This window comes from Chelonoidis abingdonii, chromosome 9, assembly GCF_003597395.2.
Source record: "Chelonoidis abingdonii isolate Lonesome George chromosome 9, CheloAbing_2.0, whole genome shotgun sequence".
Classification (NCBI taxonomy): domain Eukaryota; kingdom Metazoa; phylum Chordata; order Testudines; family Testudinidae; genus Chelonoidis; species Chelonoidis abingdonii.
Genome location: NC_133777.1, coordinates 10667537 through 10689866, shown reverse-complemented (window position 1 = coordinate 10689866; position 22330 = coordinate 10667537). Strand labels below are relative to the sequence as shown.

The 22330-nt window shown below is 43.4% G+C and overlaps 1 protein-coding gene across 1 annotated transcript in view; it reads right to left on the bottom strand.

Moving 5' to 3' along the window:
• TTYH3 (tweety family member 3) overlaps positions 1 to 22330 on the bottom strand; it is a 128986-nt gene that overhangs the window by 8102 nt on the left and 98554 nt on the right. The window contains exons 8-13 of the mRNA XM_075069059.1: positions 13314 to 13369; positions 12264 to 12356; positions 12043 to 12135; positions 11113 to 11249; positions 7089 to 7265; positions 6013 to 6088 (exon numbers count right to left, since the gene is read on the bottom strand). Coding sequence (XP_074925160.1) covers positions 6013 to 6088; positions 7089 to 7265; positions 11113 to 11249; positions 12043 to 12135; positions 12264 to 12356; positions 13314 to 13369 — 632 coding nt within the window. The remainder of the gene's footprint in view (positions 1 to 6012; positions 6089 to 7088; positions 7266 to 11112; positions 11250 to 12042; positions 12136 to 12263; positions 12357 to 13313; positions 13370 to 22330) is intronic.

Below are 22330 nucleotides of genomic sequence, written 5' to 3'. Positions count from 1 at the left end.
TGGGTGAGAAGCAGGGTGGGAGAAGAGAAGTGGATGACTGTACAAATTCAATCCACCAAGGTTCTTAAAGGCAGTGTTTAGATAAAAAATCTAGGAACACATTTTTCACATCCCTTCCTAGAGAGATCATACACGTAGACCTGCAGCCGCCATCTATAAAAGAATCATTGAATCAAAAGAAAAAGCAATCTAGTGGGGTGCACTAAAGGATGTACCAGATACACCCAGTGGCATGCAGAGGCCAAAAGACATTGAACCTGCTCCAATTTATCCACTATACAGAAGTCTGAGTAGCACCAAGAAATAGAACAATAATTCAAACTAAAGGGAAAATTGGATAGAAACTAAAACAGAAGGTATTGTTTTTAAATTCAAGCCTACCTTAAAACCACCATAAGATGTCATACAAGCTGATAAAAGCCATGGAAGTCAGAGTTAAGGCTGATGTTCTCAATTCATGCGTATTGTGCCTTGGGTTGTGTCCACATTAGAACTTTTAACCAACCTCGTAGCCAGTTACCGGCAAGGTTAGCTCTACATAGGGTTGTGCATCCACACACAACCTAGTTAGAACTTGGTAGTAAGGCAGCTAACAATGTTTTGCTCCTCTGGAGTCAGATAGGCACACGTCGTCGTCTTGTAACCAGCTCACTTCACTGTTTTGGGAGTGCCTACGGAACCCCTAGCAGAATTGGCTGGTCCTGAGAGTGCATTACCCCATGTTACAGATACCACTCTGACATACTACACCTGCATTGCACTTCCAAGGGAGCATGGGGGAAGAGCTCAGAGAGATGCTAACATCAAGGCAGGTTTGTAGACGCAGGTGCCCCATCAGTGATGTCAGGAAAACTGCCAGAGGAACACAACCTGAACTGTGTTACCTGTAACCATTCAACTATGTAGAAAGCCACTATTAGAGTTATAGCGTGGACGGACATTTGGGGAAACAAAAAACAAAAAAAGACAGTTCATGGCTAAGTTAAAGACAAAGTACCATCCTCAAGTCAGTGTTGGCTGGATATTGTCGGCCTGTGACACAACCCTAAAGTTATTTCAAGGTAGACTGTTGTATTTAATTTCCTTAAAAAAGACGACAACAAAAAACAGCTTTCATAGAAGGTTGTAAAATCATGTATTATGGATCCTTCCAGCATTCTGGCTAGGACTCTCCAGGTGCCTATATACCTATATTTGTTCTTTTTAACACACATAAGCAATACAAGATTTAACATGTATTTTCATCATTTTGTTAGCTACCATATCGGGCCATCATGAACCACCCAGTAGATGGATATTTTGATTGTCCTGAGGTCTTGTGCTTTGATGTACATCATTGATCACATATCAATAGTCAGCGAGAACTACCATAGTACTGTGTACATTTGTGTTTTAGCATTTCTGCAAAAAAAAAAAAAAAAAAAAAAAAGTGTACTCTCCCCACCCCCAATGAATTAGATCCCCCCCCCCCCGCCCCACTATGGGGGAAAACAATTTCAGATAACCAATGTGTGCTCGCAGAACTTAAGTAGGTGCTTAACAAATACACTCTGCAGGCACAAAAATTCTTGCTGCAAAAAAACTGACATGCACAGAGCTATGACTTTAAGAGGCTGTATCTGAATGTAAACCAGGTAAATCTTGTGGCCTTTGCAGATCACTGGTACTTCACAGCTATCAAACTATACTGCAGGACTGTACCATGTATATGCACCACTCCCATGCAATATAACCCTTGGGGGCAAGAGAGGAACACAGTACTTGTATACAGTGCTCCCTTTCAAAAATGCTAAAAACCCAAGACTTAATTAGCTGCCAATTGAAGCTTCAAGGCTTGAATTTTAATTTATTTTTATAGTTTGACTCAAGTATCTTAGACAACTTTGGGTGCAGTTAAAAAAAAACCAAAACACCTGCCTTTTTTCAAGGCACGGTGACAGGGCCAGCCAGTGGTTCCCGAAATTGCAGAGTTCTAGTTTTTAAGAGAGAACTATAGCTAGAAGCAGGGTTTAAGATGAGCGCAATTTGCGAGATATTTGGGAGAATGCAAGAACCTTTTATTTTTGCAAAGCCACATATGACTCTTGGCCTGACCTTGGTACACAGAAAAGATTCTAGGTTGAGACTTTGTCAAGTTTCAGTCCTGAGAATATTTTAAGTCTCAAGTCAAATCCCTGTAAAACAAAAATTTACAATAAATAGTGTTGATAGACCCTTAAACAAAATGTTGCTAAGAGCACTACTATAATACCTGCAGGAATAAGGAAGCAGGAAAGTACCAAGCTTGGATGCCCAAGGAAGGTCTCTGCAAGAGTGCTGTAAGAGTGGAGAAAGCTGTGACATTCTGAAGAGCACTAGCATCATGCATTAATTGTTCACGTAGATTTCCATTCATACACTGTCACAGAGTGCACCAAGGCAAAACTATATTCCCTCCCATAATTCAGCCAGCATCTTAGAAATCCCCAAGCACATCACAAAGCAGAGCAGACAAACGGCAAGGCGGCAGACCAAGCAGTGACATGAGAGAATGGGTATGTAGTGTGAGGTGACAGCAGAGAAGCCCCAGCAGTATTGGCAGATGTGGAAGAGGAGCAGCAGCTTCATGTACGAGTATGCTGGGGACAGGATGTGGACAGTGGACCATACCAACCCAATTGGAAAGAATCCTGCATTCCAAATGGTGCTAACGTTTCCACTTTGTTTCAATGGTGATTAGAGTTTTCTTTGGACTGAGCGCAATGTACTTTAACCAGTTACAATGTGTTGCTCAGGAATTCAGATTACACACTATACTCCTCAACTCGACCAAGTCACACAGTTCATGAGCTACAACTACAAGACCTGGTACCAACCACTTACTCATTCCTACTGCAACTAGTTCTGGTTGCCGACCACTATGGGGAGAGAAAGAATACAGGCTATCCTGGAGACTGGTTGTAACAATATTAATAGCATATAATTCCTCCGACAATGAAGCAGTGCAAGGAAAGGACTCACTGGCACGCCATCCACAGCGTATGCAGGAAATTGAGGGAATGTTTTTGGCATACGGAAGTGTTGAAACAGAACTAGGCAGAATCAAGAATGTTAGTGCTTGTGTCTGGACATCAGGGGAAAGTCGCTTACTTGTAACCCTGAATGCAAAGATAAAATGGAAAGCTACATATGAGCTCACAGTGCAGCTGGTGGTTCTAACAAGCAATGTGCAGGAGCAATTGTTTGGTTTTAAGATTCTATGCCAGAATCTAACAGAAGTGGGAGAAAAATCTCTGGTTTTAGCACATGCCATTGTATCAGTGTGCAAAGGAGTAGTGATAAGGGCTCAAGGGAAGCCAGAGGTGGTAACAGACAGCCAGTCCTTATTAAAAGACAGCTGTGTTGATCCACATTATTGTTACCAAGTGGATACCCAGGATAGGGGTAATTCTACCCTGTGCTTAGTGTGTGGAACACTTTTGGTTTGGCACACTCTGGTGCCAGGTGTAGATACTGTTCTTCAACTTGGAATCTGTGGATTAAAGCAGCAGTGACTTTGGCTCCACTGAGGTGTGGCTCCCTGGCAAGGCTTCTTGTATGCATTCTGACAGCCACAGCAAAATGTTGACATTGCTCCTTTAATTGGCACCAGGGCAACCCTGGTTAGCTTCAACCCTTGGCAGGAAGGAATGCGGGGAGGTGCAGGGAGAAGGAATGTAAGAAATAAGGCACTGGCCTGGGGTAAATAGTGCAGGGAAGGAGGAGCAGGTGGGAGTGGAGGAGGGGTTGAGCGAGAAGGACCTTATTTCAGTACCTGTTCCATTTGAGGGCGTGGTTACCAGTACGTCCGTGCACTGTCCGAGGGCTTAAACTGCCAGCTCATATGGCTGCTACTGTCCATGGCAGCCAAATACAACTGTGATGATGCAGGAGAGAGAGAGAAAAAGAGAGTGCAGCCTCAACGTGCATGAAAAACACAGTGCAAGCAAGTGGCACGCTGTGGTGTGCGCCAGTGATAGGGAGGGCTCTACCACTCTACAGGAATAGCCCTGGGACAAGAAGGAAGAGAACGATGAAAAGGAGATGGGGAAAAAAGAACAGACAGACAAACAATGCAGTAGGTGATTAGCTCTTCTACGATTATTGTGTCTTGGTTTTCATAATCTGTTCCCACAATCAAAACGGAGCAGGATACTTCAGTCCTGGCCATGCATTGTCTCTTTACTCTGCTTGGGTGGCTCCTTTTTGCAGATCTCTGAGCCCCGCAAACAGGGGAGCATGAACACTGATTTTTTTTCTGTGCAACCCCAAACAGCAGGAATCGTTTGCTGACTAAATGGGCTCAGCCTTTTCTTTAACTCCTGAAATAGCCTCAATTGCTTAATACAGAGATCTGCCTACATAGACTCTGGAGCATCCTCTCTACCCCACTGTCTGCCTAGGTGGCAAGCACAAAGGGATCCATTCCGTTTCCCCTACCCATGTGGTGTGTGAACACCCTCAGAGAGTCCCTTCCACTATCTGAGGTTTCTGAAGGAAAATGTACATCCCATTTCCTCCTCGGGGTCCAGGTAGGGAAGCTGATACATTCTCGATCCCACCTCCCACACTTAGATATAATGTCCCCCCACATAGCCCTTCTCTCTGGCTGCCCCAAGTAAAATGCCTTTGAAAAAACCCTTACCAGCATCTCTCCTCAGAAACAGCTGGAAGCACCAAGATTTAGCTCCACATTCAGGGCCATTAATGCAACCAGCTACTGAAGAACCAGGGAATCCTCTCCTCATGGTTAGAGCTCCTGCAGAAAGAAGCCTCCTTTTTTTGAGGCAGAAGAGCTATGGGGTAGGAAATGCTGTGTGGCAAGACCTTGCCTCAGAGGAACAGGATGAACAGGTTGTGCAGTGTTAAAGGGACAGTGCATTTGCTGTAACAGAGAATTCCACCAATACAGCAGCAGTTTATGACACCGCACTGAAAGCTGCAGTTGATCTTTCTCTGAAGCCAGTTCCATTACCAAGAGCAGATAACACTTTCTAAGCTCAAGTGCTGAATGTCAGGGACCTGGAACAAGTTTTTTTTCCATTCTAAGCAAGCTTCAAGAAGTTTGGCCAGTTTATGAGAAGTATAAAAATCAATGCTGGCACTCCTGTTTGCCTCTTCTCAATCTAGAAGAGAGTCTTTTGTTGGATGAAGGCCCCACTCAGTGAACTGGACTTAGCCCCTATGGTGTGGGTTTTCACTAATTATAACGGATGGCCTGTTAAGTATGCTATGCTATGCTATGCTGCATCCTCAGGAACTGTTAGCAGGTTGGTTAGTTAGCATTCTGATGGCCTATGGCAAAAGGTGGTATTGCGGTAATGAGATTACAGCATCTGGAGAGAGAGGTGATTTTTTTTTTTTTTAAACGCATAAATAAAAATCCATACTTTACTCGATAGACTAAAATGGCCAGAGGCCACTTCAAGCTCCTGATTACCAAAGAACCTTCCATGAAAGATTTTTTTCTCCTTAGGAAATTAGATACAAAAATAAGAATTTGAAAGTTGTGAAATGAAAATAAAACCCTTCAAAAAGGAAAACTTCATCCTCTTGTTTTCATAGTGTAAGTTAAGGAGAGATTCCACATTACCTTTGGGTTTACTGGTTCAGCAGTTTATTTTGCAAACTTAAAGGACAGACCCCACAAGCAGTTAGTAACTGTGTGTGAGAGACACCCAACTCACAGAAGTCACACAAAGTTACTCACAAGCTTCAGTAGTGGTAGGATGGGCCAAGAGCATTATTAGATTTGTATATTTAATTTGATCTTTTTCATACATACCATGCCCCAAGTAGCATCTGGGCTTTTATTTTCAATGGCAGCTTAGACATGCCTTGTCTGTTAAGTTTTTCACCATTTATGGACCAGATCTTCTGCCTTGAGCCGCACAATCAGCTCCCCCTGAAGTACATAGGAGTGGCATGTGCATATCCTCAAAGCAGAACTTGGACTCAGATGTTGAAGCAGAGAGAAGCAATAAAGACACTTACTGAGGGAGGTGGAGACTCCCGGCCAATCAGAGGCGTGTTCTCACAGCGGGGGTTCTGGAAGTTTGCATTCTGGCTCCTATGAAAGGGAAATATGCATGGTGATAAAAGGACACATGGCACATTCCCCAGCATAGAGACTTTGGAACTGGCACAGGATAACCCACAATGCAGGGCACTATTACCTCCCACAGACACTCACTGGAAGCGTCATAATTCAATTCCCTGGAATGCTTTCCCTACATGCCAAATGGGTCACTTCTACTTTGATCAATGGGACACTAACATGGGTGCCTGTCCATCTCAGAGTACACTCATATTTAGTTTATGAAGTACCCATCTCAGGGTACCTGTGATTTTTTTTTTTTTTTTTTTTTTTTTAAATATAGAGCTAAACGAAGCCATCCTCCCTGCCCAAAAGCGAACAGCCACAATAAATGTGGGAGAACAAAATAGATGAACCAGTTCAACAGACAGTCCTTGCAGCCAGCCAGACACTCCCAGGGCAGGAGCTCTGTAGAAGGGATACCTAAACTCAGACTGCCCTGTCTGAACTACATGGATCTGGAAAGCAAAGAGACTGTTGACCTCAGCTGCCTTGGGGAGGACAGTCTAAAGCTGCTGTCATGTGGATTTCCACCACTTGGGAGGCTAAACATTTCTCTTGCAAAGCAGTTACTTCTGAACAGTCCTTAAGGAAAAAGGCTCGTAATGAAAACTGGTGACACTTAACTCCATCTCTTCCACAGGCAACACTGTAAATCCCCTAATACAAGGCAACTCAGTATTTTCTAGTCACCTATCTCATGTAGTTATTTCTATTAGAGAACACAAACACTTACCAATGTCGCAAGTAAAAAGATCACTAAGATCAAGTGATATAAACAGAACCTTTTATCACTCTTCCTCTCAGGCTTATCACACTGCTGTTAGTGAGCTTGTTCATTTCCCAGTGCAGCTGCTGCAGAAAGTGTACTTTAGCTATGCTGTGCAACGGATACCCGCAACAAAAGTACAGCAAAGCATTTTGGATGGAGATAGGTACAACATGGCTCCTCTCCTCACTCCTGGCTACTCACATGTACTCTGTGACAGGAGCATTGCTGACTGTATGCGCTGCCGCTGGAATGCTGGTCTCACTGCCATAGCTACTCCCACAGCTATAGAGGCTGGGCATATGCACCCTGTACAGATTATCGTGGGTTTGTCTGTTCCCTTGCGCAGCAGATTCCTCCTCCCCATCATCATCTGAGCTCCTGTAGGAAAGAAAGTTTATCCTAATAGCCTAGAACTGTTATGTTAGTGGGGCCTGCAAGAAACCAGAGCACATGGTAATCCCAGTAACCTTCTAATCCTCCTCCACACATCCCCCCTAACAGCCAGTCAGCATGTGCCTCAATATGGTAGCATAGATACAGACCCCAGCAAGCATCTCCTCCCCAACCACTACAGTGACTCAGGCCTCCCACAAATACCATCTGGACTTTCTCAGAATGCAACATTTTCCATATTGTCCCAAAGTCCTTCCCACAGGGCCTGGCAGATAACGCAACTCCAGTTTATATGGCTGGGGAAGCTGTGAAGTGTGGACACACCCAAGAACACTCAGCACTTGTTTAAACGGGGCACTGGTTACAGTATTAACCTTATACCAGGTCTCCCTCATACACCATACTGAAGTCGCACTTTGCCATGTATGTCTATTTCTTGAACTGATTTCCAGAGGTCTTCCATGTGACATACCACAAGATAAGAAGGTTGATTCTGCAGTAGTTCTATACCATGAACTCCCACCGAAGACAATGAGAACTCCATTCAGAGCGGCTACAAAAAAAAGGAGGTCCCTTTCTACTTCAGTGTGTTGAACAAAAAATTTTTTGGAAGCCAGTGCAGTAGGGCTTAGCTACTATGGGATTAAGGCATTTTTGCCTAGGCTATTCCTTCCTATTCTAAACAGAGCCCTTGCTACTTTAAATACCTGATTTTGATGTATTTGTTTGGACTATTCTCCTGGGGTTAACGTTCATATCTTTACCTTCAGGGTTATAAAAGGTAAGTCTCATCCTACATTTTCTAGGAATGGAAGGATTGATTTTATGAGAAACATGAACTTTATGAACTGAGTTAGTTCTTAGTCATTTTTTTCAAAGGAGTACTGTACATCAAGCTCTATGTAACAATGGTACAACCTTATTCAACAGATCTCCCCTTTATGTGCGACAGTCATATATTTGTTAAAATCTGCAGATGTATTTTTGCTATTTTTACTCTTAAGCCCTGCAGAGCTATGAGAGGGGCATCTGAATCCTATTTCTTCCTGGATAACAAAATTGCCTAGTAATTGGAAGAATCTGTTCCAATCTCTCTAGTTTTCATTGGGTTTACACAGATGGAAGAGTTTGCCCTGCAGAATCTTCACTACTAGCAATGATGCACGTGGGAAAAAAAGTGCTCAGAACACAGATAGAGTTTGCAGTTGGGAGAAAAGTTTATTAACCGGATACATTTAATATGCAGTCAATGAGAAAAATCACTTCTCGGGGCACTGCTACACACCACACCTTCAGCTGAAGGCCAACTGGTAGTCAAGCAGAATACCCAAGATAGAAACAGACTAGTAAAACTATTCTCTACCTGCTGATCTAAGATTTCAGAGAAACCACATCTGCTTCTTTCTCCTCTGAGCTGTCTAATCCCAACATACCTTGTTTTTCCCTGGTGCAGTATTCCTTAACCACCTCGATTCCTCTTCCCTCCCTGACATGTAGTCTTACCCCTAGCCAAATGACCTAAAGCAGTGAGCAACCTATCAGGAGCAGACAGCATGTGCCTCCTGTGAGGTTTTCATGAAATGATAATACCTATTTCTTACACAGCACTTTTCAATCAGATTTGAACGTGCTTTACAAGAGAGATCAGTACCATTTTCCTCATTTTACAAGATGCATGAATCTCATATTCTGAGCCACACAGTATAGCTCATTATTGTTAGGCCACTGGAGTCCATTTCAGAACAGTGAGTGTTTATCAGAGGCATAGGTGAACACTAGGTTACTCCTCAAACCAAGCCATGTAATTCTGGACTAAGCAGATGACAGCAACAGAGCTGGTTTATAAATCTGAAGAGACAGACACCAAAACCCCCATATACCTGGCATGTATACCATAATCCTTGGAATGTTGTTCTAAATATTTACAGAAATCAAACCACACTGCTAGAGACAACTTAAGATTTTATTGATTATAATTAACAATCTAGGATTGCTTTTAGGAAAAAAAAAAAAAAAGGTGTGAAAGGGAACACTAGCCAGCCTCAAATCCAGACACCACATTTCCCACCAGCTGAATGCTATACACATTATGTTAACATTGGCAAACCCAACAGATTGCAAGTCAGTGTGGACTCCTGCACAGTCTACACCTCTGCTTCAGTTTGGAAGAGCAGATACAGGTATCATTGCCCATCACTTGAATAGGGTGGTATGGAAATTTTTGGGCTATCGCAATATTACATCACTGTTGTGCAACTAATTAACCTAATTCCAGCCCTTCCAATCCCCCTTCATGATATTCTCAGTATAGGGGATATTGGATACCACACTGGACAAGTCAATTTCTGATAGGAAACATTCCACGCCAGCAGGGAGCTGCACCAAACAGAATGACATCTCCAGTGTCTATGATTAGAAGACAAGTTATCGCACATCTTGTCAGTTGCTGTCAGTGTCAGTGCCACAAGGTGACAGTAAAGTTTTACTAAAAGGAGGCAGACACTGTATTTTACCCCTAAGAGAAGCCAGTCCCTGAACTGGGTGCAGAGAGTACAAGTCTCAGCTTGATATGTAGACCTGCTGTTTACTGCTGCACATGGAAACAGCATCAAGACCTCCAGTTGTTTTCTGAAGACACTCTGATATATTTCCAGGTGCCCTTTAAAACACAAACCAGGAAGGGCAGCCCTCACCACCCCAGGAAGTCTTCCTGATGCATTTGAGTGCCTCCAGTTCTGTACACTGTTAAAATCACCTAAATCATATTCAGAACATGAACGGTTGTTGACCACCACAGAGTACTTTTCAAACAAATGAAAGCTAAAATGCCAATGCAACATGTTGTACAGAAACTAATGAGATAACAACTGGCCCTATGACAGATAGACCAATATATCCCAGTCTCATAACATAAGAATGGCCATACTGGGTCAGACCAAAGGTCCATCTAGCCTAGTATCCTGTTTTCTGACAGTGGTCAATGTCAGGAGCCCCAGAGAATGAAGAGAACAAGTAATCAAGTGATCCATCCTGTCACCAATTCCCAGCTTCTAGCAAACAGGGGTTAGGGACACCATCCCTGCCCATCCTGGCTAACAGCCATTGATGAACCTATCCTCCATGAATTTATCTAGTTCTTTTCTGAACCCTGTTCTAGTCTTGGCCTTCAACATCCTCTGGCAAAAAAAGAGTTCCACAGCTTCACCGAGCATCTCACTTTTATAGTTACCACCACTACATATCCATTAGAAATAGCAACAAGTCTCATTCCTTTAGTGCCACAAAGTAATAGATGCACTTTTTATTTGATCATCTCATTATTGCTGGGGCCATATTCTGCTTACATTAGTCATGCAATTAAGTCCCACTGAAGTCAGTGGAATTGAGGATAAGGTCCTGCTCACCTTACTCCCTCACCACTTCAGGTCTCTCCCCCAGTACTAGGAAAAACACCCCTCCCAGTAAATGCGATGAAAGACAATAGGTATTGTACAGCTCAAGTATTGCTGTCCTCTGCCACCCTAGAGCTATACCACTAATCTCTAACTCAGACTAATAGAAGTCTCACTCTGCACACCATCAAACACCCTCTATGGTGCCTATATACAGAGTTATACAGTAAAAAGGTTTTGATTTAAACTGACCAAGTTAAGGCTAACAAATCCTCCTCCCTTTGGGCCTACATTTTATAACATCTTATCCCTCATGCCCTTAAAGCACACATGGTAAGGAGTTCTATGCTGATGGGCATAACTCCAATTACCAGCTTTCATTAGGAAACAGCTCTATAACCCAACAGTGTGAGCTGACTGTATCTAATCCCACTGCATACCTTTTTTGCTGCCAAGTGTGTGGGACGCTGCACACAATGGAACTGAACATGAGAGCCGTGACAAAGGAGAAGAGAACCAGGTAAATGAGCCCTTCCACTCCATCATAGCAGAAGCCTGTCAGAGCCTGGACGTAATCCTAAAGGGAGAAATTAAGCAGAGCCTCTTGGGTCACCATAAAAAGTAACACTGCAATTTCCATATCTCAAAAATCCCCATCACCTGGATTCTGGCTCACCACCTAAAAACTGAGCCATTTTCCACAATGTAATTTGCTTGGTTTCACTGGACTCAAGGTTTTTAAAAGCTAACCAACCCCCTTGTTTTACACAGGCCTCCATTCAGGAACAGATGTACATTGTATTCTCAGCCATACATATAAAAAAGGAAGATCAAGATAAGTCTGCCTGTTCCATAGTTTCACCATTATTCATGAAATCAGTAGATGTCAATTTCCAGTTCTGCAGCTCTTCCACCCAGGGACCCACTACCCTTGTGCACAGCTAGACTTGGACTAGAAATTTAACTGTTCATCTTGGCAAAGCAGCAATTCACTCACCAACATGAAAATCTTGCTCTCCCACTACAAAGCGCTATACATGTGAAAGGCATCGGACCAAGAACTGTATGAAGCTTGAGTTAAGATTCATGAAGCCTCAGTGCTGCAATTTGTAGAAGCACTAAGGTTCACCAACTAATTCCCTACACTAATCTGCCATTAAAAACACACACACAAAAACACCACCACCCCAAAACAGATTCTCTGACCTCTCTAGAAGTGGAGTAGCAAAGCCAAACAAGTGGTCTACTGTATTTTGATGCTCCAGAGAGCTTTGTACTCTGACCTTCAAAGCGCTCAGCACTCTGGGGCTCTGTATCCGCACAAGACAGTGGATATTTGTCAGCTCCAGACACTGATTCTCCATACTTACCAAATGAAGACTGCGACAGTCTACCAGTGCAGTCAGGTGCTGCAAATTGATCTCGGTGGAGTTTAGAACTTCCTGTATCCGAGTAAGGTACTCCTGTAAGCAACAAGCTAGAGATTAGTAGAACAAAAGGACTATGCAAGAGCTTACTTAGCGCCTCATCTTGAGAGGACACATCCTTTACTCGGCCAGTGCTTTCAGAAGGTAAGTTCAAGAAGTTTTACCTTGGAGGTGGGGTACTCTCTGATGGCTGACCTGAGCAACTCCAACACATCATCCTGCATTTCCACCAGTGCTTTGTGACTTCCTGACAGCTTCTATTCAAAATGGACATGAACATGGTCAGTCTTGAGGGGGAAGCCAGGCTATGCACAACAGAGGAATTTAGGAACTGCCATTGCCAAGTACAGAGATATCATCTACGTGACTGGTGATCCAGGGTAAACTAGCAGTGTCTCATAGCTGCAGTGACACTCCACATAACCCACTTCTTCAGCTCTAAAAGCACAGGATGGAATCAGCTTTCTAGCCTGTACTTTTTCTGGTCTCCTCAAATATACACAAATACAGCCAAGGTCAGATTAGTGGGAAAGAAAGTGATTCCACTCAAGCTCCACCTACAATCCCAAACTCCTTCCACACATAGCAGCTAGATTTTTCTGTAAAAAATTATCAGTAGTGAAATAAAGAAAACGTAGAAACACACATCCCACTAAGGCAAGTTCACACTCTTCAGCAGCATGACCAAAAGCGTCTCTGATGGCACGATGCCACATTTTAAGGAGATTTTAGGCAGGCAGAATAGTTACCTAAACTGCATTTTATCTGGAAGATTAACATCTCTGCTCTTGGGAAAAAAGTGCCGCATAAGCAAAAAGTAAAACTATGGTCCTGACCACATCTCATCCGAGCAGCAGCACCTCCAACACCACTGTGTGTGCCTGACCTAAGAAATGTGAGCCTCTTATTGCACTAATACCACTTCTCACAGCCCCTGGAAAGTTTCCCAGTCAAGTACTGACCAAATCCAATCCTGCTTCCCTTTGGAGAGCTGAGGAGATCATAACCAGAGATGGCACAACTACAGGCCACAAGCTAGAACCACCATTAGATCTGAAAGTCCTTTCCTTTTACCAAAAAAGGGGTGACTCAGCTGGGAAAAGCCCTGATGTTTAGACCAAGCTAACAATCTCTAGGACTGATTTATCATTTTAAATCCACCCTCACTGAAATGCAGTTTGTGGCAACAGAAGGGTGTGAGCTGAGATACTCACCTGCTGAAAGGGGTTTGGATATCCAGGATTACAGGCAAGATAATAGCGCAGAGTATCTGTCAAGAGAGACACAAATAGGAATCAGGCTATATTTATTTTTTCCCCACTTTGAGCCTTCTTATGCTTGCTGCAAGGGAAGATTTAATTCTAAGAGCATTAGTAGCGATACTCTGTGTGACAGACAAAGTGTGAGCGGACCCACTTTCTTCCCTCCTCTGTTGTGTCACAGAGCATGGAAGACACCAAAGGGAAGTTGGCTACATTCTGCAATAAAAGAAAAGCATGCTAAAAGCTGACCCTATTGCATTTTTCCCCCCCAATAAATGGAATGAGACTTTCCCACCTATGCAGGAAAGTGAGCCATGAGGACAGAACCACCAATGCTGTGCAGAATCAAAGCAGCCACCATACTCAGTGGCACTCAGACGATACACTGGGCTGGAGTCTGAGATTTGATTTCTGTGCTCCTATGTTAGGAGAAAGAATTACACTAACGTGGAACAGTGCGCACACCGGTGCTTATGTTACACATCTGTAGTAAGCACAGCTGCCTGAACACATTTTCACACAAGAGAAAGACGACGACATCTTTGCAACATGGATTTACTCTGCCTTACTTGAAGGAGCAGCTGGTTATTAAATAGTCCTCTGTGGAGGGGACGTAGCAGGGAGGCACAGCCTGGAAAGTGCCTGAGGAAGAAATGGAGGCTGGAGCTGCAGAATGGAAGACTTCTAGCATAAATTAGAGATGAATCATACTCTTCCCCTACTAGTATTTGCACACTTATTAAAACCCAGCTTTTAACATGCACTGTTTCTTTCACACCTCTCTCCTTGCTTGCTCAGAAAGGTGCTTTCTGCACACAGCCAACAAAGTTCACTGCAGGTTTAACCCACAGGAAAACTTCTCCTGCAGTGGAGCATGCCAGGGTACTGGAAACAGAGATGGTTCTTGCGAACAAGGCAATAATCACCAGACTATCTCATAGCACCCCCAAACGTTACTGAAACTTGCCCTGTGCTAAAATCAGCCTCTGACAGAGTCATGTCCTGCCAGCTAACCCCAATACAGTGGCCACCACTAGCTGGGAAATACATTTAGCCCTATACATTGACAGGTCAGCCTGTCAAATGTATGGAAATGCAGTCCTGATCCTTTTTAGGGTACCCCGGATACCCACCTAGACCTCTACAAGGGCTTACCAGTTTGAGGGATGGAGAAATTAGCACATGCAAGTTACACATCAGGATTCCCTTAAGCCATCCTTGATGAGGTCACAGAGGGGAATTTTGTAAATGACTGTTTATCTTTCCACAACTCCCATCCCTTCAGACTCCTTTTTAACCTGTTTGCAGATCTCAGTTCCTCTCCAGCATTCATTTTGCCAGCCTCTCTTGCCTCTTCTCAGAACAGAAGGCAGTTTAGAATAGCCATGCATAAAAAAAGACGACTCTCTCCCACACACAAAAATAATAATTGGGGCATTTTGCAGATTGATCTTTTTCCTACATACTATGAAGACTCATTGAGAGAGAAAAGTGACTTTTCCAACTACTCCTCACTGTGGGGCTCAAAAGGAAGAACAGAGAAAGTAGAAGCCATGTGAGGGAGCCAACAAGTAAGCCTGCTCCTGCTGCACTTACCATCAATATTGCATGCACCTTTCATCGTGCCTGTATGCACACTGGGACTGTGTCAGCTCCTGTATGCTGGCAATGGAACCTGACAGCTGTTATTTATAATTTATTAGCCTGCTTTGGGACTGCTTCCACCAGCTGCTCCATCTCTCCCCACTGAATTTTGCTCTGGGACGACTTACCTACAGCTCAGCCAAGCCATTAAACAGCAATTAGTACAAACCGGGTAGATAATAGGATAGCATGTGCTACTGAATGGATCATGCCATGAGTGGATTGTGCGCACACTGTGAATCGGAAGGGATTGCTTATTTCCGGCCTACATTAGCAAATAGACCTTTCCTGAGCAAGAATATCATACATAGTGCACAGTACCCTCAAGTTGGGGAAAACACAGCCCAGTGACTGCCAGATGGAACAGCACCAACTTGCACAATCCCCACCATGCCCATGAAGCTTCACATGGCAAACTGTCCATAAGCTTCCCAGTCATATTTTGGACCCTGTGGGCCTGGCATCAAAGTTTACTGGCTTCAATTCATGTGATTACTAGTGCTCTGTTCAGAAGTGAATTTCTTCCCCATCCACCTCAATCTCTGGATTGTGGCATCCTAACTACTAGCTCGTTTTGGTGGTAAGGCATTAGAACCTACTGACTTACCTATTTTATGAGAGATATCTAAACTGCCAGTCATTTTGTCTGGCAAAGATTGTAGGAGTAGATTCTTTATTGCACTGAGCACAGCTCTGCTGCAGGGAAGAAGTGGGGAAGCCTGCTGAGACGACAGTTGCGGATCCCAGTGCAAGTCTGAGTATCTGCTCCAAACTATGACTTGCATAAAATTCCTAAATCACCCCACGCTAGCCAAGGACAGATATTAAAGTGCTCTGCTCCTGTAACACCCCTTCCCAGCCCCTCACTCTCTCCTCCCGCCCTCTCCAGCAACCCCTTATGCTGGGAGATAGATTAACACATGGGCTGATGTGGAAGGTGGCTACATCACCCCAGCTGGCTTTATGCTGGCATTCAGCTGGGTTCAACCTTGTTATAGGCTGAAACTGAGGTGTGAATGCTCCCTTCAATTATGACTGCTGCAAGGGACAGATAAGAGGCCACACCTAAAATAAGGCTGAATGAACATAGGCAGGGGGTAGAATAGGCCAGCAGAGGCTAAGCTTCCCCTGTGGTGCAGCGGCCGACTGACTTTCAGAGCACAGATGCCTGGCTCACGGTGGCCCCCCTCCGTCTTCTGCATCCCTCCTACTGGTGAGCAGCAAGTAGTAATTAGGGGTACCTGGGGGCAGTGAACAAGTTGGGTGGGGTGAGCACTCGGCTCAGGGAGAGGGGTGGAGAGCACAAGTGGCGGGGACCTCGTGGGGAAGAGGGGTGTGGAGGAGAGGAGGGATGAGTGCAGCAGGCAGTGGGGGCCTAGGGACGGGGATGGAGTCACAGTCCAGGCACCAGGGGAGCTTTCAGCACTAGGGCCAGTCTCCCCAAATGCAGGAGGCACACATCGCCCATGCGAATGAAGTCTGCCCAGAAACTAGCACCACGTGGGCAGAGGGTTCCACTGGATATTTTTCTGAGAACAAGCACATATGCAAACACATACAGGTTGAAAGAAGTTTGAGCATGTAAGTGGAGAAACTGCTCCTTTTGTTCTTGGTTTCTCCTGCATTCAGAGAAGCAGGACTTCGTCTATTCCTTATAATAAAACAAGGCTGCATCCAAGAAAATGCCACTCCATCAATTTTTACTTCCAATTGAAACACTCCCAGTTTGACTAGTTGCTCTGGTCCAAAAGGGGTAACGGTGACAAAGAGTTTTCATACACAAGGAGAATTCTCCCCTGACATCTGTCCAGAAAATAGCCGTCCAATTCTGTCAGCTGCCATAAGCACATTGATGGCAACTTCATCGGTTTTCAAAAGTCATCTTTCCACCCCTTCAGGGGAGATGTCAGTTTAGTTTTATCCTTTCAGCCTGAATTACTACGACAGGCCAATCTCTAAAGTCTGGAGGTGGTTTTTGAAATTGGCCTTTAAGCCGTTTCCAAGAGAAGGGTCATACTTGCAGCTGCTTGTGCCTGCTGCTGGCAGCAATCCTCCTGACCCACTTTCTATGGGAAAAGGAAGATAAAGAGCAGAAATAAGGCAAGGGAACAATTTGATAAAAGCGTCAAATGAAATCCTCCCTAGAAAGGAAACTGAAACAGGCTACCAGCAACAAAGTCACTTTAATCTGCTAGAACCTGCTTCTCACTTCTGCATATGTAGAAGCCTTACAGTTCATAATTTTATAATGTGATGGTGTTGAAGCCCAAGAGAATTGCAGTATGGCCTCTGGGTATGCACCTTAAAACCAGAGGGAATCCTGTATGCTAGGCTGGATAGAGTACAAGCAGCATAGGCTGTTTACAAAAGGTCACTTTTTTAAAAATAGGAGTCAGACCTTGGCCTAACTGGCTTGCCATAAACCAGCAATTCTTCAGCCATTCCTCACATTTACCTGACTGGTGTCTCACTGCATTTCACAAGCTGTGCTCAGAAGAGATCATATAAGATGCACTGTCTCCATTCTGTTTAGTTACTGGGAACTGTGCAAGTTTCAGTAGCGATAATTAAAATGGGAGAAAGTAGGTTCCCCCCCCCATGGTAGCCATACTGCCCAAGTGGTACTGTCACATTCCCTCTTACTATCTAGTTTCCTTAGAACTAGGGATTGACAGAAAAAGGGAGGTTTTGCATGGTATTTATACAGCTTTTGAATAGAAGGTTTCAACCTTACTCAAGTGGGAGGGGGGGAAGGGAAGCAGAAGTCAAACTTTTGGTTAGAAAAAAGACTAAGTTAAACATCAGTCTGATTGTTGTTTGACTTGCTAATTAGCTGAAGCTTTTTAAGGGCAAGTCAGTGAAACCATAAAGTGGAATCTAAAGTTCTAAACTTGGTGAAAAACAAAAACAAAAACCCATTCATAGCTCTGAAGACTCAACCGTGTTTATGAACCCTATACAAACACCAGTAGTGGTAACAAACCACGGCATCTCCTGCCCCATGCCTCAACCATGACTATCTCCAGGGTTCGTTCAGTCTGGTTTCTGTGCTGAGATAGTTAATAAGAGGCCATCTAGGCTAGCAATTTTTGCAACATGAACATCTGTCCACTAATAACTGATGAAAGCCAAATACACTTCACACTGACCACTGAACAGCAAGATATTCACAGCTTTCAGTCACTGCCAAACTTGACCAGATTTGAGGTGAAAAGCTCCATTACTCACCCCCTAAGCAATGTAGTCCCTCAGATAAGCTAGTCTGTTCCAGATGCAGTGAGCCAGTAAGAGAATCTGGAGAGAGGTCTTTTTGGCTAAAGAGATTACACCTTTTTATTTAATGTGATGTAATAAATCATTTGGTAGTAACAATATCAGAGAACAGGAATGAGGCTAGAAGATGGCCTCCTGCTTTGAGGCTAAACATGTTGGCTGCACCATGGCTTTTTTGTTTTTAAACTAGCAAAAAGAGGTGATTATCCAGTCAGTCAGTGTTCAATTCCCTTGGCTCTCTCTCAATTAATGAATACCAGATAAGCCAGACACAGACTAGCCTCACACAAAATGATTAAGTTTCTCTCCTCTTCTAGGAGATTTGTTTTAAGAATTCTGGTCCATTTTTTGCAGCAGTAAATAAACTGAGTCTTTCCTTTAGCTCAAGAGGTGGTGACAATAGTGATGATTTTAACCAGATTATTTCCAGTGCCATTAGTTCTGCTTAGATTTGAAAACTGCTGAAAATACTAACACAGAAGTAGTTTTAGTTCTGCTGCCCAGTTTCTCCAGGAAAAATACCCCCTTCTCCTAGAAAAGGCCTGCAATTTACACACAAGTTATTGCATCAAATAAATGAACCTAGGCCACACAGCTACATGGGAAACCTTGGACTGCCTACCATGTCAGCAGAGCTGGGAGGCTGCCTTCTTAGCCTTCTGACTGAAAAATGGTGTGGTGACCTGCCATTACCAAGACTCTGCTTAATTTGGATGTGGCACTGATTAAGTTCCAAGAAGGGAGCCTAATCTAGGCATCAGCCAAAGAGACTGTTTCAAGGGCAAATACCTGTAAGGGTGATAAAGCCCACTGGGATCCAGAGTTTCTTTCATCCTTGAACCAACAAATAGGGTACAAGTACTGAAGACAAGTAAACAAAATAAAAGATATTATGAACGTAACCTTTCTGTTGGAGGAAAAAAAAACAACATTTACCTAGCATGGTTAGGAGTAATACAGAACAGGACAATAGCCAAAGGATTAGTACAAAATAAGCTTTCTAGGAGAAGAGAGAATCTTTTCCTAATTGGTGTTCTTTGCACTACACACTTTGTATACAGTTGCTTTCACTGCTTCTTTTGCATATAGTTAGCTAGTCTCCCCACCATTTAAAAAAAATTCTGAATATACTGGTGTGTAAGGGAAGATTTCCAAGTATTACACTCGTTAGAGAGGTCAGCATTTATTTCACGGAACTTAGGGAGATGAATTAAACCTTCCATCAAAGTTTGGTGTCACATGGATGCACTAGTGCAGTTATGATGTAATGTGTCCTTCATGCCTGGCATTACTAAAAATGTTTTCTAGGTTATATTTCTGATATCACACTTATAATCCTGCAGCAGGCACTTCATGAGTCCAAAAATTGTCAGAAGTTAAAGATGGACATACATATTTGCATTCCTTTGTCTGGATATTGGAGGCAATGATTAGTGTCTTGTTCACTGCAATTTTATATTTAAGAAAATTACTAGAAAAGAAAGAAGAAAGACTAGAGAGAGTCCTGCTTCAAGGTGATGATGCCCTTAAGTTACTGTTTTTAGATGCACCCTTGCTGGTGCACATCACACACTTGATAATGAGGACAAGGGCTATCTGCCTAGCACCCTGGAAATAGGTGTAGGAAATGCAGTTGTAGTAACTCATAGGAAGAGACTAAACTTGTATCACTTCAAGTTTAGTCTCTTTGTGTTTAGTCATTTCCTCCATGCAGTCCAATGTGATGGAATGCTCAGGAATGAAGCCATTAAGACTAACTCATTGCTTAAAAAGGGGGAGGGAGCTCATGAACAAATTAAATCACCTCCCATAAGCCTTGGGTGATCTTCCAGTGACCCAGTACAGAACAAGCCACACTGCTAACTACAACCTCATGGCAAAGCCTGTAGTTCTTACTCCCTTCAGTGTCCCATTTAGATCCATCTATTAGCCTTATGGAGCCTTCAGAACTGCTATGCTAAAATTTACAGTTGGCTGTGCCAGCACAAACGATACTCATTTAATTGAAGGGTCTGTTGCCCCTATTGAGGAGAAGCAGCAGCAGGAATCCTAACCTCCAAAGCAATTATTCAGTTTGGGAAAATTAACAGGCTCCAATCAGGCAAGGTCAAGTGAAGGAGGAACATACAAGGTGCCTCCTGAGGGTGAATTCCTTTGCTTTTTCAGGGTTATCTTCACTGTTATCAATGAGCTATTTAACTGGTTCCCAGTACCGTACCCACGCTGTAACTGCATACAGCTGAATCTGTGAACAGCCAGGAATAGCTGTTTCCTGTCTACCCATTTATCACCTTTAGTGAAAATGAAGGGCAGCTGCCTAGTGTCTGAAGTCAGTCTTGGTCATCTTTTCAATTGAGAGATCATTCTCATTTTGCACAGGCCTGGATCACTGTGCAAAGAAATGAAATAAGGCAATGAGTTCACTGTGATTACAGGGCTCCTGTAGTTAAGACTTCTATAAACAAAGGAGCTGGAATCCCTTCCTTCCTTTCCCAGAGTGTTTGATCAATAAGGCATTCCAAGACTGAGACAGGGTGAGAATATTAACAGACTGTTTTACACAGAATTTTACCTCCTTCCACAAACATTTCCTGTTTCCAATCTCTGAACCACCAGCCATCAGCAGAGTAGTGTTTCTAATTCCTTATCAGTTTCACAGTACTCTTAATAGCAGAGACACAGAAATAAAACAGCAATACAGCCGGAAGGCTGGGATTTGGAGCTTTATACTTACGAAACTTCTTTAAAATGTTTCATAAAACGAAACTAAAGCTGCATAGTTAACATCCCTTTACAGGCCAGTCCTAATTGCTCCCTAGAATTATGTTTGACCATAAAAAGAGAGCTGGACTTTGTGGGGAGGGATAGCTCAGTGGTTTGAGCATTGCCCTTGCTAAACCTGGGGTTGTGGAGTTCAACCCTTGAAGGGGCCCACTTAGGGATCTGGGGGAAAATCAGTACTTGGTCATGCTACTGAAGGCAGGGGGCTGGCCTCGATGATCTTTCGGGGCCCCTTCCAGTTCTATGAGATCTCTCCATATATGCTCTGAGTCAAAATATAAGATAGATGTGTAAGATAATTATCAAAGCAGCATAGGGTCAGGTTAACTCTCTCACCCAGCCCTAAAGATCCCTCTTCTTTAGGCTGAGATCAGAATCACATACCAACTGAATAGCCAGCCACTGCTCTCCAGAGGCTCATACAGCAATGGGTTCCTCTACCTACTACTGAATCATAGTTCTGAGCAGCAGTTTAACAATGTTTACTTTTAGCTACTGGGGCTCAAATTGGAGGCCCCGCTCATTTTACTATGCTCCTCCATCTAGATTGGGAGTGACAGCCAAAAGCTATTAAAGCACCGCTTAGGTAAAGTGCTCCATTATTCCTTTGTCATGAGGGTGTTGCGGTGTGTGGCTGCTAAGTGTAATAGAAGTGGCATGAGCTCTTGCTACCCATGGCTATGAGGTATTTATACAATGACCCCAAGGCAGGAAAATCTTGATTGCAGTAACTAATCATGTGTTTTCAGGAAGATTTGCAGGACTTATTTGGAGGGTGGGCTGAGAAGGTCGAAGGCGACATTTTCTATTTACCTGGCTGAACCCTTCTATTTCAAAAGCAGATGAGAATTAAACGACAACGAAAGCTGTATAAAATACGTTAGCTTGTAAAACTAGGCTGCCAGCTGGACTACGTTCTCTAGAACCCACACAAAAAGTCTTGCAAGGAGTCCAACACTTAATGTAAACATCACTTTTTGCTAGAGTGCAACTATCCAAATGATCAAAATATTTTAAGAAATACTATTTTCATACTTCAGCTTGCAACCTGGCATCTCCGGTAAATCCTTTTACACAAATGTAATCGCTCCTAATATAGGATAAGTATACAAATTAGGATGATTCTGGTATAAGAATCAGCACTGGAATGTGAACAAAACCGGCACTAAGTGGTCGAAGTTAAACACTGTATTCTGGGAGGGAAATTCATACTACTCTCTGCAATGTTGTTTTGGCCTGTTTGGCTGATGAACTGAATATGAGAGGGTGCA